The sequence below is a fragment of the Eretmochelys imbricata genome, chromosome 2 (genome assembly GCF_965152235.1).
Source record: "Eretmochelys imbricata isolate rEreImb1 chromosome 2, rEreImb1.hap1, whole genome shotgun sequence".
Lineage (NCBI taxonomy): Eukaryota > Metazoa > Chordata > Testudines > Cheloniidae > Eretmochelys > Eretmochelys imbricata.
The window spans coordinates 143,875,919-143,892,271 of record NC_135573.1 but is presented as its reverse complement, the minus strand read 5'-3'; the positions used below and the strand labels follow the sequence as shown (position 1 = coordinate 143,892,271).

The 16,353-nt window shown below is 41.9% G+C and overlaps 2 protein-coding genes across 5 annotated transcripts in view; one reads left to right on the top strand and one right to left on the bottom strand.

The window, feature by feature from the left end:
- Positions 1–390: 390 nt before the first annotated feature.
- FASTKD3 (FAST kinase domains 3) lies at positions 391–14,804 on the bottom strand. The gene is made up of 7 exons (XM_077810808.1): positions 14,705–14,804; positions 9,126–10,595; positions 8,346–8,431; positions 6,046–6,220; positions 3,617–3,686; positions 2,119–2,233; positions 391–1,250 (listed from the first exon to the last, which is right to left on the bottom strand). Exons 2-7 carry the CDS (start codon positions 10,564–10,566, stop codon positions 1,152–1,154), a joined length of 1,986 nt encoding a protein of 661 aa, XP_077666934.1. The 5' UTR covers positions 10,567–10,595; positions 14,705–14,804; the 3' UTR covers positions 391–1,151.
- A 140-nt stretch (positions 14,805–14,944) lies between these two features.
- MTRR (5-methyltetrahydrofolate-homocysteine methyltransferase reductase) overlaps positions 14,945–16,353 on the top strand; it is a 123,280-nt gene continuing 121,871 nt past the window's right edge. For 2 of the 4 annotated variants that reach the window (XR_013345233.1, XM_077810804.1), the window contains exon 1: positions 14,945–15,018. The gene's annotated coding sequence lies outside the window, so the exon portion shown is untranslated. The other 2 variants (XM_077810806.1, XM_077810805.1) reach the window with 1 other exon arrangement.

The window sequence follows — 16,353 nt, the reverse complement described above, 5'->3', positions numbered from 1 at the left end:
TTTACTATTTGCACAAGTACCTACACATCACTGGACATAAAGGAAACAATCTAGCCCGCATGAAAGATTTTTCCTCACTGAACTCATCCTGTGTTCTCAAAGTAAAGCTGAGCTACCTCTATCTCAGACATAGTCTCCAACAACACACATTCTGCCGAACAAACGAGTCTCTCAGTGCCACCTGTGTAACTCCATTAGCTTGTAACGAGTGGTCTTTATCAGAGAAAATAAGGTTGATTTGACAGTGCAAGGTAGTTGGGGATTCAAGTTTCCATCTTTACGAATAATTCTTCATTTTAACTGGAAAAAGAGCAGTACAACAAACAGTACTGGATTGATGACAATGCAATGAATTCTTCATACTTTCAAATAAATTATTTTACTCTGTGATCAGTGGGCAATAGTGCTCTTTATTAGAGTCACTGAACATTAAAACCAGTAATATTTTAGGTTCTATGGAATAAAGCTGAGAAATCTAAAATGGTGAGAAATATAAATAAGAACATGAGCAAATATGAATGAAGTGCATTGATTTTCTTTTACATTTAAAATTCCTGGTAAATAGAAAACTTGCATACTTAAATCACATTATTAAAGAAATTAACAGTAGTTTAAATATATATGCAATTATGATAATAAACCATACTTTACTTTTGGATATTTAAATTTGTTTCATAAGTACTAAGCCTTTTATGTCACATGAGTGGCAAAATTCTACCCTGCTTTATATATTTTGGAAACTCCAATAATTCCAGTGTTGCACAGTGTAAGACAGTGCACAATTTGACACTGTGCAACTGAATTTATTGTACCACTGAGAAGCATATCTGTCTAATAATAAGCATATCTCTGTCAACTCTAAAAGGAAAAGTGCAATACCCAGGAAACTCAGCATGAACGGTTTTGCAAGCATTTTCCATTATTATTCAGCTGCAGTAAATGTTCACACAAAACAAAATAAATTCTGTTGCCCTTTCTAATTCTTTGTACATCAATCCATCCAGGACTGGAGAGACTCACATTCGGAAGCTAAAATCATCCCATGAGGAGTTACTTTGAAAGTAGAGTGGTTTTCCCATGCAAAATATTTACACTTCACAGTACCTAGAGGTGCTGTAGACCAGTCTGTATTCTATTATTGTTATATTGTATCACCAGCTGAGCCTGTAGGTATGAGGAAAAATTTTCTTGTGCAGATATTCTACTATCTGTCTGTTGTTATCTAAAGTCTCAAACTCAAAAAATGGAATCTGGAAGTTAAAGAGAGAAATGGTTGTGAGAAATTGCTTTAAATGAACAACTGCATTATAGTCAATATTCTTTAAGATTAACTTTCATAAAATGAAATTTTCGTGAATGAATAATTTCATGTCAAATTTTGTTAAGCTTTTAAAAATGCAAATTAAGCTTCCAATCTTGCAGCTGACTCCATGCAAGTGGACCCTATAGGGAGTGCCTGAGTGTGGAGTTCATTGCAGAATCAGAGTCAATTACTAAAGTTGGGTGCATTGCACTAGCTGATTATAACAAATTCTCCATTTGCAAAATTTAAAAAAGGATTTTACTTCAATCCACACAGGAAAAAAGTCTTTCAGCAAAAATTAAATAAATATGAACAACAAGCAAAATAAAGAAAATGACCTAGTTGTGGGGATTCTATGAACAGAAAAGAGGCTTTATATGTATTCTTAGGAAAAAAAATAAAAAAAAAAACACACACACACCAAGAAACCCTTCACCTTTAAAAAAATCCCAGTTAAGGTCTTTTGAAAATAAAAAAAAAAAAGTGAGACATTTAGGTACAAATCCTAGTCTCACTGAACTCAAGTGACAAAACTTCCACTGAAGTCAATGGAACCAGGATTTGAATCTTAAAACAGTCATAGGAGCTGAGTGCTCTTGAAAATTTGCAACTGGCAAGCAGAAAGAATGAATTAATAATAAAAAAGAAAAGGAAGACCAGAAGAAGAGACCAAGAAACGGAAGAGGTCACATAACCGGAGCAAGTCCACAACCAGCATGGGAAGTGTTTGCAGCAGTAGCTTTAACCTTTATTATAAATTAGCCTTCAATCTTTTTCTAGCTAGAGAAGCACTAGCTGATAGCTTCAGCCCTTACCTGCACAACTTCATAACCAAGTAATTGCAAATGTCTTTGTTTAATAGCTTCTTTGCCTAGAAGACTGTGATTGTTGCTGCAAAACCTCTTTTGACCATCAATACACAGGGCTATTCTAAAATCAAACACAAAAGTGCATTTAAAAACAACGTTATCAATTATTAGACCTACTTTGTGGGCCCCAGGGAAGGGGGCAAGGGATACTGCCTCTTCCCCACACCCTTTTAGAGCACATAGTCCCTCACGGGGTCAGAGCAGAGGGGCTGCTACTATGATTGGCCCCTCCCAGGGTAGAGTGATTTAAATCAAGGCAATTTAAACAATTTGATTTTTTGTTAAATCATGTATTTATAAATCAGGTTGAAACTTTCTAAAATTAATTTGAAAAAATTTTATATAGCAATTTTACATTAAAATATATAATGAATCAAATTACCTAAATTGTTTATTTGTAATGCCACTATTGGTGTGGTATCTTATTTGAATCTTACAAAACTGATACAGGTAAAAACAAAATACTGAAAACAAGAGCCTGATCCTGCAAACACTTATGCAGGTAGCTTTACTTATATGAATGTTACTTAAAGTTAAGCATGTGTATAAGGTTTGCAGCATCAAGGCCAAAAACTGTATTTTGATTAAAAATGTCTCTCAATGGCATAAAACCTTTGTCATTCCAAAGCAAAATTTGCCTCATCTTTCACAATGTGCAGTTTTCAATAAAAGTTATTGTGAACATAGGCCAAACTTTTTGAAAGTAAGAGGCTATGTTTAAGCTCCTAACCCCACATTTAGACAATTATAGGTGGGATTTTCAAAACTACCTATATGACTTAGGAGCACAAGTCCCAAGGATATCAGACTGAAAATTGTGATGGAGGAGTACAGCCTGGTCAAAGCATTCAGCTTCCTTGACTTATGAAAGTCCAATTGCAAATATAGTATAAATTCCTTGCTCATCAATTTAGTCACTGAGGTTGTGCTGGTCTCACATGAAGTATGTTAATAAGGCCCTGGACTTAACTTTTTCAGCACAGATGACATTTTAAAGGTGAAATTAATTAGTAGAAAAAAGATCTTTATGTAAAATCTGAAATTTTACAATTAGGAAACTAAAGAAACAAGTACCAAACATCCACTTTAGCAACTTAAAAGTATAAAATAGTAAGAAAACAAACAACTAATAAAGAAAGTAAAATAATTAGATTTAATTTTTATTTATTTATTTATTAGAAAATTAGTGTTATCCATTCTGGCTCCTACATAGTGAAGAGTGAATTCCTCGTCTGTCCCTCATCACCACTCACAATGTGGCTCTATATGTGATACATTGCAAGTCAAGGTTTTAAGATACTCAGGGTATAAATCTGGCTTCACTGCAAACCTCCCATTGACTTCAATCGGGCCAGAATTTCACCCTGAATATTGCCATTTTTGTCAATTTAATGTAATCTCACAGTCTGATGGTCTTTGCCTCTAGTGTTTGTAGTTCTCTTACCTCTTGTGCACCTCCTCATATCGGGTGGCAGGTAATACAAAGCCTTCTTCATCTAATTTAATCTCAACATCTGGGTTGGGGGAGGGACGAGTGGGAAAGAAAAACAAATGCTTTCATACAATATACACTGCTTACTGTAATTGTATTAATATTTTTCCCTGAGGGACGGACACTCCCCAAGAACGAACGTAGCTTTCTATTGCAAATTACATCTATCCATGTGCCCGTCTAAAAAGCAGTTAAGAAGAAAGAGGCGGTTAATGATTAAAGAATAAACAAGGCAGACAAACATATGGAAAATATTTCTAAAAAAGACATAAGTAAATTATGCAACTGCTGGGTATGTATAATCTGGGCAGCCAGCAATTACCACGGACAACCTAGACCTTCAGTTTGCCAAGATTTTAATCAAGGAATGATTCTTTGGCTTCATGCACACTTGAAGTGGAGAATTTTCTGACATTCAAGACAAGATAGTGGCATATCTTCATTTTTCCATAGCTGTATTGCCTACAATGTAAGTGTATAACACTGCATGCACCTAGTAACTTCCTTTCTAGATCTCATTTTAACCACCCCACCAACTTCTTAATAAAATATCCTTTCCACCCGAAAGTTTAAAATGAGTGGACTCCTGCTAAATAAAATTTATGTGTGCACATGCAAATCTGAGCTTACCTTTCCCTGCCTGACAAGACATTTTGGAGATGGTTTAAAACAAAATTTATTTTTTTTAAAACAAAACAAAAAATCTCTATTTTTCAGTTTTCTTTTTCTGCACTGTGCCATGAGTCAGTTAAGAACTTTGAATTTCAAACTATGACATTTTGATAACACTGCTTTTTAAAAAGGTTTATAGCATTAATTTTGTCTGATTTTTTTTTTTTTTTTTGGTCTGAGAGATCACAATATACATTTAACAAATAAGAATATATTAAACTGCACATTTTCTGTTTTGCATAGAAAGAGCTGGGAGGTAACTGTAACTGCTGGCCATCACACCTGTTCACAGCCTTCAAAGAGAAAGCAAAGCACAGCTGCTGGCCTGTTTCGGCAGTATGGCTTGCTGTGACTATCAGTGTAGGCAGAAAAATGTGCAGCCTGGAAAAATCCTAGACAGGAGGGAAGGAGACATGGGTCTCTACTCCAAAGAGGTGATGGCTGAGGAGCTGCGAGACTAAAATGGGTACCTTTGGTGGACCACGGAGAGGGAATACAGGTGCAGTTGCTCTAAACTGTGACAACAAGATGCAAAGTTCCGCTACTATAATATTACTTGTGACACTGGTAGGCCAAGTGCCAGCTCATGCCAACGCCCAGCTCATGCCAAGGCCCCAGGCCCCACTGAACACTTAAAAATGCATAGCTAGGAACCAGTCTTGCTTTCCTGTGTGTTAGCATTATCAAAATAGATATTAGATGGTAAATTGATAAGACTGTGCTTAGACTTTATAAAATGCTTGTAATATGTTGCATATACTGATCTCACTTATAACCTTTATAGCCCATGGTATAAAGTTACACTGAGTGTTTGCATTGTAAACCTCTATAATTTTGTAACTCGCCAAATAGGACATACAGCACTGATTAAGGTAAAGTGCTTGTCCATGGCCATTGAAGGCAAATTAAGCGTGTAGCATCGAAGGATTACTGACTGCATTCCTAATTTCCTCCAGGAAGGAGAGACCTCATCCCATGAACTCATCCCATCAGTTTGAGCTCTGGAGTGGAGGGGATAAAAATCCCTGACAAAGAGAAACTGAATCTCTCTTTCATGCTGTTTAGACTGAGGGGCAGATATTCCTAAACATAAGCAAAGAGATCCCCATGCTACTTGGTAGGGGTTAGCCCCAAAGATTCTTTGAATTGACCGATTACTATAACTCTATCACCTTTTGAATCAGAGACTGAAACTCACTTTTGTATATGCTTTCTTGCTTTAACCTGTAAATAACTCTGATTTCTTTTTCCTAGTTAATAAACTTTTAGTTAGTTACCAACGTTGTTTTTGGTGTGAGATCTAAGGAAAAAACTGATCTGGGATAAGTGACTGGTCTCTTGGGACTGGAAGCAACCTGAGTATTTTGTGATTTTTGTTGTAAGTGACCATTTGCCACATAGTCCAGCTTGCCTGGGTGGCAAGACAGACTGGAATGTCTAAGGGGACTGTCTGTGACTCCATTAGCAAACTATGGTTGTACTTTGGGAATTCACATTTGTTATTGGGTTGTTGACATCTAATTACAGATCACACCACCAGTTTGGGGTGTCTGCCCTGCTTTTTGACAGTCTGCCCTGAAATTGGTACTCTCAGTCTTGAGCCACTCCAGACAGTGTGACAATAATCATAGAATCAGAGAAGTGTAGGTCTGGAAGGGACCTCAATAGGTCCAGTCACCTCTACCTTAAAAAATGACATCACCACTCACCTAATGTATAGCAATATGGTGTCAACACATGAGAAGCAAAATACATTCTTGTTCCTAGCAGATCAACTAGTCCAGTCTTCACCCTGTTGTAGAGGTGAACGTCCACAGAGGACTCCAGTGAACGGCCTGGTATGAGAAAGGACTTTACTCGATACTTTGGAAGGAGTTTAGGACCCTATCAAAAGAGCAAAGAAAAGGAAATACTCATAAAATTTCACTTAGCAAGAAAAAAGATAAAAACTAAGCCTCTATCTGCTCTGCTCTTACAGTTACCTCAGTAGCGCACAGAAACATTTCCTACATATGCAGGTAATTAAGAAACTAAAAAATAATGGGGCGGGTAAGCTATTTTTTAATAGTTAGCAAGTGTATTATTGTAAAAGAGTGTACATAATGTGCTTTAGAATCTTGTTGAATCAGGACCCTAACAAACAGGATGCAAATACTACACCAAACTAAAACAACAGAAACACTTCAAGCAAGACTCTTATTATATGTTCAAATATATATTCATCCACCATCAGCCTCAAGAATGGCCTAGGCTAGTCCACACTACAGGCTGCAAGGAGACAAGCCTGAAGGGTTCAATTTCCCAGTGGAGCTGCTTGGTGAATCACAGGAGCTTGTGTTACCTTCTATATCCTCTCATACCAAAGAAAAAAAACAAAGGGAAATGTCTTCTATGCACAGCTCAGTGCAATGGGTGAGTTCACTCCCAATGGATGTCGTTTGAGATCCCTGCTGTCTGAGTCATGGTAACTACACCTGCCAGATGTGCTTGGTTTCCAGTCCTCCTGACCTCCTGTCAGTTACAGGTGAGTCCCAGAATTCTGTAGCTCCAACACTAACATCAGCTCTGCCCTGTCCCTCCAGACCCAGGCACAGGAAACAAGGAGAAAAAGACAACACTGCTGTTAGACTCTTACAACTGGGCCAGACAACACTTTACTTTCCTGTGGAAAGTAAAGAAATTAGGCAAGAGTGATTTGCCAGCATTTTACATAGCCAGAAATTGAGAGAAGAGAAGAGAAGAGAAGAGAAGAGAAGAGAAGAGAAGAGAAGAGAAGAGAAGAGAAGAGAAGAGAAGAGAAGAGAAGAGAAGAGAAGAGAAGAGAAGAGAAGAGGGCATCCCATGACTCAGATGTTCCTCCCACTAGACAAAAAATGCTAGCTCCTCCACTGGGCTTTCCTATGGGATAGGAAAAATAAAGACTCCATCTTTCTCATCATAAAGTTCTTCATAAAGACCTAATTCTTAAGGTCCTCCATACCTAAAGCAGGATTTCATTTATGGTCCAAAGAGTTTGTCACTTCCTCATCCCCAACACCTACAACTACAGGCTTTATAACATATCTCAGGCTAAGGGAAGCAGTCCCCTCATCACAGTGCCCCCTTTCTCACCAGCCTTTGCATATTATATTGAATTTCCATGGGTTAAAGTGTGAGAAGCAGGACAGCTGTTTCTTATGTAGTGGTTGTGAGAGAAACCATAAGAACCTGACCCTGTGAGATGCTGCATACCCTCAACCCCCAGGGGTGTGGATATCACTCAGCATCTCGCACCATCAGGCCATTAAAAGGGTAGACCAAGCCTTTCCTCCAAAAAGTTTGTTTTGATGAATTAGCATTTTCCTGCCAATAAATGTTTTGTCAGACAAACTGCCAGCCAGAGTAGGTTAAGTTTCTTTTACACATTTTTGAAATCCTTGCCAATAACCCTTCCCTCTGCAACCAGACAGATTCCACTGTATGACCTCACACTGGGATTTTTTTTTTTAAATGGCTGCATATGGTGCATTGTATGTAACTGGTTTTGCAGAGAACAGAAAAATAAAGTAGGACAAGCTCATTGTCTCACAATTTTAATCATGAAAAGAGACCTATATATCTATATCAGAGGTCTCGAAACTGGGGGGGGGGGGCAGAGAAATGTTCATGGAGGGTGCAACAGGGCCTGGGCCTGCCCCCACAGGGGGCAGGGAGGAACTGCCACCCAGCCCCACTCCCAATTCTACTTCAGCCTTGCCTGCAGCTCCCAGCCCCTGACCGTGCCTCTGCCCCAATACTGGCCCCAGCCTTGGCCCTGGGCCGCAGCTCCATTCCCCACTCCTCCAGAGCCACGGTCCCACTCCTGGCCCAGGGGGTGAAGGAGGGGCAGACAGGCACAAGGGGGGGGCATTAACCTGAAAAGTTTAGGGACCACTGGTCTATATTATGTTGCTTCAGAAGGAACAATTATGCAATGATTACTATGTGGACTAAAAAAATCCCAAACAATATTTCAACTTATATCTACTACCTCATAGAAGGGACACTCCAAGGTAACTGTTAAAAAGAGCTGGGTCAGCTGGGAGAGGACAAATCTATCCAAACCTGGTGTTTGAGCTGAAACAAAAAGATTCAGACATTCAGTACAGATATGTGTTCAACAAGAATTCCCATGCAAGTCATTGTACAAAGGGGAGTTGTTTTTAAAGAAACATTCATAAAAGCTGCTTTATCCTGAATCATTAACAGAACATGCACATAAACTTAAAAGTTACATATAAAAATCAAATATTTGAAAATCATCTCTCTCACTTACTTATAGCTGTATTTTTAAATTTTGAAGAAAAATAAATATCTGGCAAGATCTGGGTTCTTCATGTTATCTTGCAAGATATCAGGACATCAGAGAGGCACTGAGTTCCAGTGGATTAAACATGGGAAAGGAAGCCTCTTCCACCCATCCCCACAATGCGTGATTCATTTTCCCGATCTGTAAGCCGAGGATAGTATTTACTAATTTCTGAGGATCAGCTGGTTAAAGTTTATGGAACACTTTTAAAATACGAAGATGCTAAGTATTATTATTTAATCAGAAACAGCTAAAGCAGGGAAGGAGCCTATCTTTCTGCTTTCCTTTCGAAATTTCTGTCTCTAAACTTCGTACAGGCACCTTCAACTTCCTGATCCCCTCTTCTTCAGTTAGCTCCAACAGCTGATTGTGGAGTTTGAGACACATAGGTTGGCAAGGAGCTGGTATGAGAGAAGCTAATATACAGAGTACCAGAGACACAGATGAACTTAGTTCCCTTACCCTGCAGCTGTTGAAGAAAATAGGGGTTAAATATTTTTGCCAGAAAGTTTACTGGGTAACGCTCAATAAGGGTGCATGAGTGGAGCAGATTCAGCAGGGTGTGAGGCTGAAACTGAGTAAAGCGAGCATTTAGTATCCTTTCAAGTTTTCTGAAGACAGAGGGAGCACTTGGTGGTAGGTAATTGAGTGTCCCAAATGGAACAATATACTCAGCAATCTGTCTGGTGGTGCATTTGTCGGCATTATAAGCAAAACTTTCTGCCACTGCATCAAAGATGGGCTTAGAACGGATCAGCTTTCTGCAGCAGTATTGCATGACTTTGCTGACTACTTCCGGGTGCATGGTGAAGGAGGATTTGGGAACAAGCCTTTCCAGTGCTTCTGTGAAGAATTGGTCAGCATGTCCAAAGTGTATGAAGGCTCCCAGCACATTTGCTAGTTCATCATTTGTGAATCGAGGGACATGCCTCACTGAATACTTACATAGTCTTATTACTAAAGGAATTGCCTGAATTTGGTCAAGAATAACCAGTGCATTCAGTATTCTGCTTATCAATTTAGGGCTTAGTTGGGGAGCTAAGGTTAAAGTGATATTGTTCATGTGGTTTAACAAGTCTTGGTATTGTCCTTCTGCTGTAATACTCATCTGCAGCATTCCATAAACCATTGCTATTTCCTCAGTGGTCCATTCTTCAAGCTTTTTTCCTTGTACTTGGTTCACAATTTGTTCTAGCATTGTACAACCTGGGCCTTCCAAATCAAGCAAGCTTTCTCCAAGAATACACAGGTTTCTAGTGGTTAATTGTCCCTTATCAAGCCGTTCCTGGCTCTCTGATACCAAATGCACAATCAAAGTACTCCAGGGATCTACACGCAACTTTATCAAAGCCTGCAATGCAGTCACGAGACCAGTGTCTGACAGCTTTTGTGATTCATGTTCAAACTGAAAGCATAATGCCCTGAAGACTTCATTCTCCAATATGTCTTTGGGATTCTTCAATCCACTGTCATCCACTTCAAATTCACAGATCCTCTGTAAAGCTGCTGCCGCCATGGTGTCGGACATAATTTCTAAAGAACTCAGAAATTTAAAAATCTCATTGGATGAACTGAAGCTGTTCAGCTCCATGAAAAATTTTTGTTCATCCATCCATTTGCCATCAGATTTAGAACTGTTCCCAGCATCTCTGTGAAGATGCACAGTTCCCGTAATGGAGTTAGGCTGGTTCCAGAGTTCTGCATGGTAGTTTCTATAAAACACACACCGAAACCTAACCCTTGAAAGTACTGTGCCAAAGACCGAGGAACCACAGCACCATGACCTTAGCTGTCTGCCTTGATCACTAAGGTGGTTCAAGGTTTTTCTTAGTGTTCCCAGGGATCTGCATGTGCGTACAGTAGAAGAATAAAACTGGAAACTCTGTAAGTTAATCAAAGCCATATCAGGTCAAGTGTTCCCCTGGAAGTTGCCTACAGGAGGAAAAAAAGAAAGGGACATTATAGAGAAATGACAGTGTAACAGGAATATAGAAATTACTTTACCATATTAGACCAGTGGCCCATCTAGTCCAGATGCTTCAGAGGGAGGTGGAAGAAACCCTACAGAGGGCATTGAACAACCTGTCTATAGGATTTCTTCCTTGCTCCCTTAATGGTCTGTTTCCCAAAGACACCCCTCCTCCCATCAGAGAAAAATTATTTTGGTGTATTTTTTTCCCCAACTTGATTACTTTGCACACTTGACTGCAGAACATGTGTATAGTCAGTTAGATCCCAAGCCTATGGGTAGACCTGCTTAAGCACATGCCTATACCCAGGCAGTTACAGGATCAGGGCCTTAGTTACCTGCGCATACAGCAACAGAATAAAATAAAATAAAACAAAATAAGACAACCTCATCCCATTCCTGAAGACACTTACATATCTACTTCACATTTACTTCACTTTAAGTATATGAGTTATTAGATTGACTTCAATGCTTATAGAGAAACATGTGTGAAAACATCTGCAGGATCATGGCTTCTCAATTAGAGGCCCTAAGAACTGGCATGGAAACTCAGGAGTAAGTGTAGTGCCGTACCTGAAACTACCTTTAACACTTATTAAAGTTGACTTGATTTCAAGTTCACACTGTTAATTTAAAACAGTAATTCTTGAACTATGCAAGAGTCCTATTATTGACAAGTATATTTTTTGAACTGCACATTGATAAATTATGTATTTAACATAAGAGTAGCCATACTTGGTCAGACCAAAGATCCATCTAGCCTAGTATCCTGTCTTCCGACAGTGGCCAATGCCAGTTGCCCCAGAGAGAATGAACAGAACAGTTAATCATCAAGCGATCCATCCCCTGTTGCCCATTCCCAGCTTCTGGCAAACAGGCTAGGGACACCATCCCTGCGCATTCTGGCTAATAGCCATTGATGGACCTATCCTACATGAACCTCTCTAGTTCTTTTTTTAGAACCGTGTTATAGTCTTGGCCTTCACAACATCCTCCGGCAAGGAATTCCACAGACTGAATTGTGCGTTGTGTGAAAAAATACTTCCTTTTGTTTGTTTTAAACCTGCTGAGTATTAATTTCATTTGTTGACCCCTAGGTTGTGTGTTATGAGATTGAGTAAATAGCACTTCCTTATTTACTTTCTCTACACCAGTCATGATTTTATAGACCTCAATCATATCCCCCATTAGTCATCTCTTTTCCAAGCTGAAAATTTCCAGTCTTCTCTCTTCTCAGATGGAAGCTGTTCCATACCCCTAATCATTTTTGTTGTCCTTTTCTGAACCTTTTCCAATTCCAATAGATCTTTTTTGAGATTGGGTAACCACATCTGCACGCAGTATTCAAGATGTGGATCTACCATGGATATAAACAGAGGCAATATGATATTTTCTGTCTTATTGTCTATCCCTTTCTTAATGATTCCCAACATTGTGTTAGCTTTTTTGACTGCTGCTACACATTGAGTGGATGTTTTCAGAGGACTATCCACAATGACTCCAAGATCTCTTTCTTGAGTGGTAGCAGCTAATTTAGACCCCATCATTTTATATGTATAGTTTGGATTATGTTTTCCAATGTGCATTACTTTGCATTTATCAACACTGAATTTCATCTGCCATTTTGTTGCTCAGTCACCCAGTTCTGAAAGATCCTTTTGTAGCTCTTTGCAGTGTGCCTGGGACTTGCCTATCTTGAGTAGTTTTGTATCATCTGCAAACTTTGTCACTTCACTGTTTACCCCTTTTTCCAAACCATTTATGAATATCTTGAATAGGACTGGTACAGTTCAGATCTCTGAGGGATACTTGTATTTACCTCTCTCCATTCTGAAAACTAACCATTATTCCTACCCTTTGTTTCCAGTCTTTTAACCAGTTCCTAATCCATGAGAGGACCTTCCCTCTTATCCCATGACAGCTTACTTTGCTTAAGAGCCTTTGGTGAGGGACCTTGTCAAAGGATTTCTGAAAATCTAAGTACACTATATCCCCCTTGTGCACGTGTTTGTTGACCCCCTCAAAGAATTTTAGTAGATTTGGTGAGGCATGATTTCCTTTTACAAAAACCATACTGACCCCTCCCCAAAAAATTATGTTCATCTATGTGTCTGACAATTTTGTTCTTTACTATAGTTTCAACCAGTCTGCCCGGTACTGAAGTCAGGCTTACCGGCCTGCAATTGCTGGGATCACCTCTGGAACTCTTTTTAAAAATTGGCGTCACATTAGCTATCCTCCAGTCATTTGGTACAGAAGCGGATTTAAATGATAGGTTACAGACTACAGTTAGTAGTTCTGCAATTTCACATTTGAATTCCTTCAGAACTCGAGTGAATACCATCTGGTCCTGGCGAGGTATTACTGTTTAGTTTATCAATTTGTTCCAAAACCTTCTCTAATGACACCTCAATCTGGGACAGCTTCCTCAGATTTGTCACTTAAAAAGAAAGGCTCATGGTTGGGAATCTCCCTCACACCCCAGCTATGAAAACCAATGCAAAGAATTCATTTAGTTTCTCCGCAATGGCTTTATCATCCCTTAGTGCTCCTTTAGTATCTCGATTGTATAGTGGCCCCACTGGTTGTTTAGCAGGCTTCCTGCTTCTGATGTACTTTAAAAAAAAATTGCTATTACTTTTTGAGTCTTTGGCTAGCTGTTCTTCAAATTCTTTTTTAGTCTTCCTAATTATATTTTTACACTTCATTTGCCAGAGTTTATGCTCCTTTCTATTTTCCTCACTAGTATTTAAATTCCACTTTTTAAAGGATGCCTTCTTGCCTCTTACTACCATCCATATTCAACCAAATTAAGTTGTATAGCTACATTGACTCTGCTTTGAGTTAAACTAGCATGTAATCAGAAGGAAGTTTCGGAGAAGTATTTTTATTGCCCCCCTGCAAAGTTAGTAGGGAATCTACTTGGCATGCACATTAACTAAAAAGAGAGAACAGTATGTCATTCACATTTCCCCAAACTTCTGCCTATTTGTCTGCCTGTCAATCTGTACTTAGACTGAATTCCTTGGAAAAGGGACCATTCCCTTTTTTCTGTTTGGAAAGCACCACGGTGCTACTTATAAAAACACAACGAATAGTAATACAAATATTTACTCTGTGTGAAACTTCAAGCAGGCCTTTGAATCAGTCCCCCTTCCTCCCATTTTATAACATTAGTCTTAACACCTTTGAAAGACAGTCTAATTGTTCATAATGAAAAAAAAAAAAGAGTAAGGAGGCCTCAGCAAAGGTGTACTGATTTACAACAGCAAAGAATCTGGCCCTCTCAGTCCCAAGGTACAGATACCTTTCCCATAAAGAACATGTTACAGCTATGTGTAAAGGTACACTTCTCTGCACCTAGAGTTAACACTCCAGTGGTACATGATAATCTAATGAAGGACACAAAAACGCCTGATCCACAACTATACCCGTTCCTATATTTGTTTACACTTGTGCAATGGAGGTGCAAAATGCTCTCCTTTTTTGGCAGCATTTTACATTCACTTTGGACAGGGGTAAATGACTACAAAAGGAGGGCAACAGTTAATCGGGATTGCTAGCAGAACGACTCCCAGTAGGAAGTGCTAGGTCTGGCAGCGTTTACAAGACAGCAACTATTTGCTAACTGGTGTTTACCACGTGAGACCCTTGGCTGTGAGCCACAGAGGACCAGTCTCCATTGCTAATTAAGGAAAAGAGCAAGAAGGCTACTACATTTTGTTATTTTTAGGTTTTAGAGCCCAAAGCGTTGTTAGACACGAATTATTCTTTCTGAAATATTGTTTTAGCCACTCGATCGCTCTTTAAAGAGCCAGTGACAGTTTCCACCAGAGCAGGGCTTTAGCACAACGTCCTTTGCCAATTTCCCACGTTTCCCTGGAGCCGGCTGCATTCCCCAGGGATCTGACGGGGAAAGGATCACACACCCGGGAAGGGCAGCCTCCCCGCACCGCTAGGAGCCTTCTGGCCCCGCTCCCGCCACCCCTGCATCCAGCTCCCTCCCACTCCCCGTGGCTGGCTTGAAAAACACGGCGGAGCTGCCCTGCTGCTGCCCCGCCTGGCTCTGTACCTGGGTGACGCAGCCCAGGCCGGGCTCCGAGCGGCGACCCCACGCGCAGTTCCCGCAACGCGCCTGAGCGCGGCCTCCTCTTCGATAAGACCCCGCCCCCTTCCGCCTGGCGTTCAGCGCCCCGACTTGGGCCAACCAGAGACTAACCCGGAGTGCCCGCCCCGCCCGCCGGGTCGAGTCTCCGCCGGAAAGGGGGCGGGGCCGCTCCTGGCTCAACTCCGGGCAACGCTCTAGTTGGCTTCCGGGGCGCTCTTCTGTGTGGTGGTTGCGAGGGCGGCGTGACGGCCTCTGGGAGACTGGGCCGCGCGGAGCAGGTGAGGGGCCGGGCCGCGTCCTGCGGCGCGAGCGTGTTCGGAGCGGGGTGACCGTTGGCGGGCGGCCGCCCGGGCTGGGCGGCCCGTCGCTGCTCTGCGGGGGGCTGAACCCTGCCGGGGGGTCGCCGCCGCCGTCTCTGCTCAGCCGCCGGGCCTCGGCGCGATAAACCCGGGACGCGAGATCACGGGAAACCTGGATCGGGTTAAAGAATTAAATCCCGTTTCCTTCCCGCCGGCGCCGGGACGAGACCGGCCCTACAGGTGAAACGGGGCGCAGCCTCCGCCTCCCTTCCCCTCAGTCCGCCGGTCTCCCGAGACTGGCCAGCAGGGGCGCCGCGTAGCGCCCGTTAACCTCGGGGAGGGGTGGCCAACCTGCGGCTCCTGAGCCGGGTGCCGCTCTACAGAAGTTAATACCCGGCTCCTTGTGCAGGCACCGACTCCGGGGCTGGAGCGACAGGCGCCAACTTTCCAGCGTGCCAGGGGGTGCTCAGTGCTCAACCCCGGGATCTGCCACAGGCCCTGCCCCCACTCCCCCCCTTCCCGCCCCCTCCCCTGGGCCTGCCGTGCTCCCCCTCCCCCCAGAGCCTCCTGCAGGCCATGAAACAGCTGATCGGGAGGTGCAGGGAGGGAGTGGGCGGGCTGCCCCTTGGTGGGAAGCGCTGGGAGTCAGCACGTAAAGCTAAAATCACATATAGTCAAAATTACCCTTGAAAATCCCTTAAATTGCCCATAAAGTTCAGTATACTGTACATGGTTTTGTGTATACAACCCTGTACAGTAATATGTACAAATGTATAATGTATACAGTAATGTACAGTATATAATAAAGAGTACCTATGCAAACTATAATTTTACAGTACTGTATTTTGGGGGAGTGGGGCTTGATGGGGTAGGAGTCCAGGTGCAGCTGGTTGGGGCTCAGTGGGGTGGGGTGAGGGTGGGGGGCTTGTCGGGGGTCCAGGTGTAGAGGGGTAGGACTTGTCTGGGTGAGGGTTTGATGGGCCTGGTTAACAGGGGAGCCCCAGGTGCTGCCGAGGGGACTCTGCATGTTGGGCTCCTGCTTCCCCCTGGGTTACCCCAACCCCAGCCCCCTTCCTCACTCCAGGGGTGCTGAAACAAGTGATATAGTGGGGGTGCTGAGAGCCATTGAACCAAACTGAAACCCTGTATATAATGGAAACCACTTCAAGCCAGGGGGTATGGCAGCACCCCCACATCCCTAGTTCCAGCATCTATGCCTTACTCCCACATTCCCCTCCCCCTGCCCTATTCCACCCCCTTCCTTCCCCACTGCCTCTTCTCCCCTCATCCCCCCCTTCCCTCATTTTCCCCCAC

Bases quoted from the DNA above. Each gene is read 5' to 3' on its own strand.
- FASTKD3 (XM_077810808.1), bottom strand. From the start codon at position 10,566: ATGGCTTTGATTAACTTACAGAGTTTCCAGTTTTATTCTTCTACTGTA. The intron at 6,221-8,345 runs GTAGTAGATATA...CTCTTTTGATAG, and splicing joins TGGAGTGTCCCTTCTATGAG to GGTCCTAAACTCCTTCCAAA. The intron at 1,251-2,118 runs GTAAGGGCTGAA...TTTAACTTCCAG, and splicing joins TTGGTTATGAAGTTGTGCAG to ATTCCATTTTTTGAGTTTGA.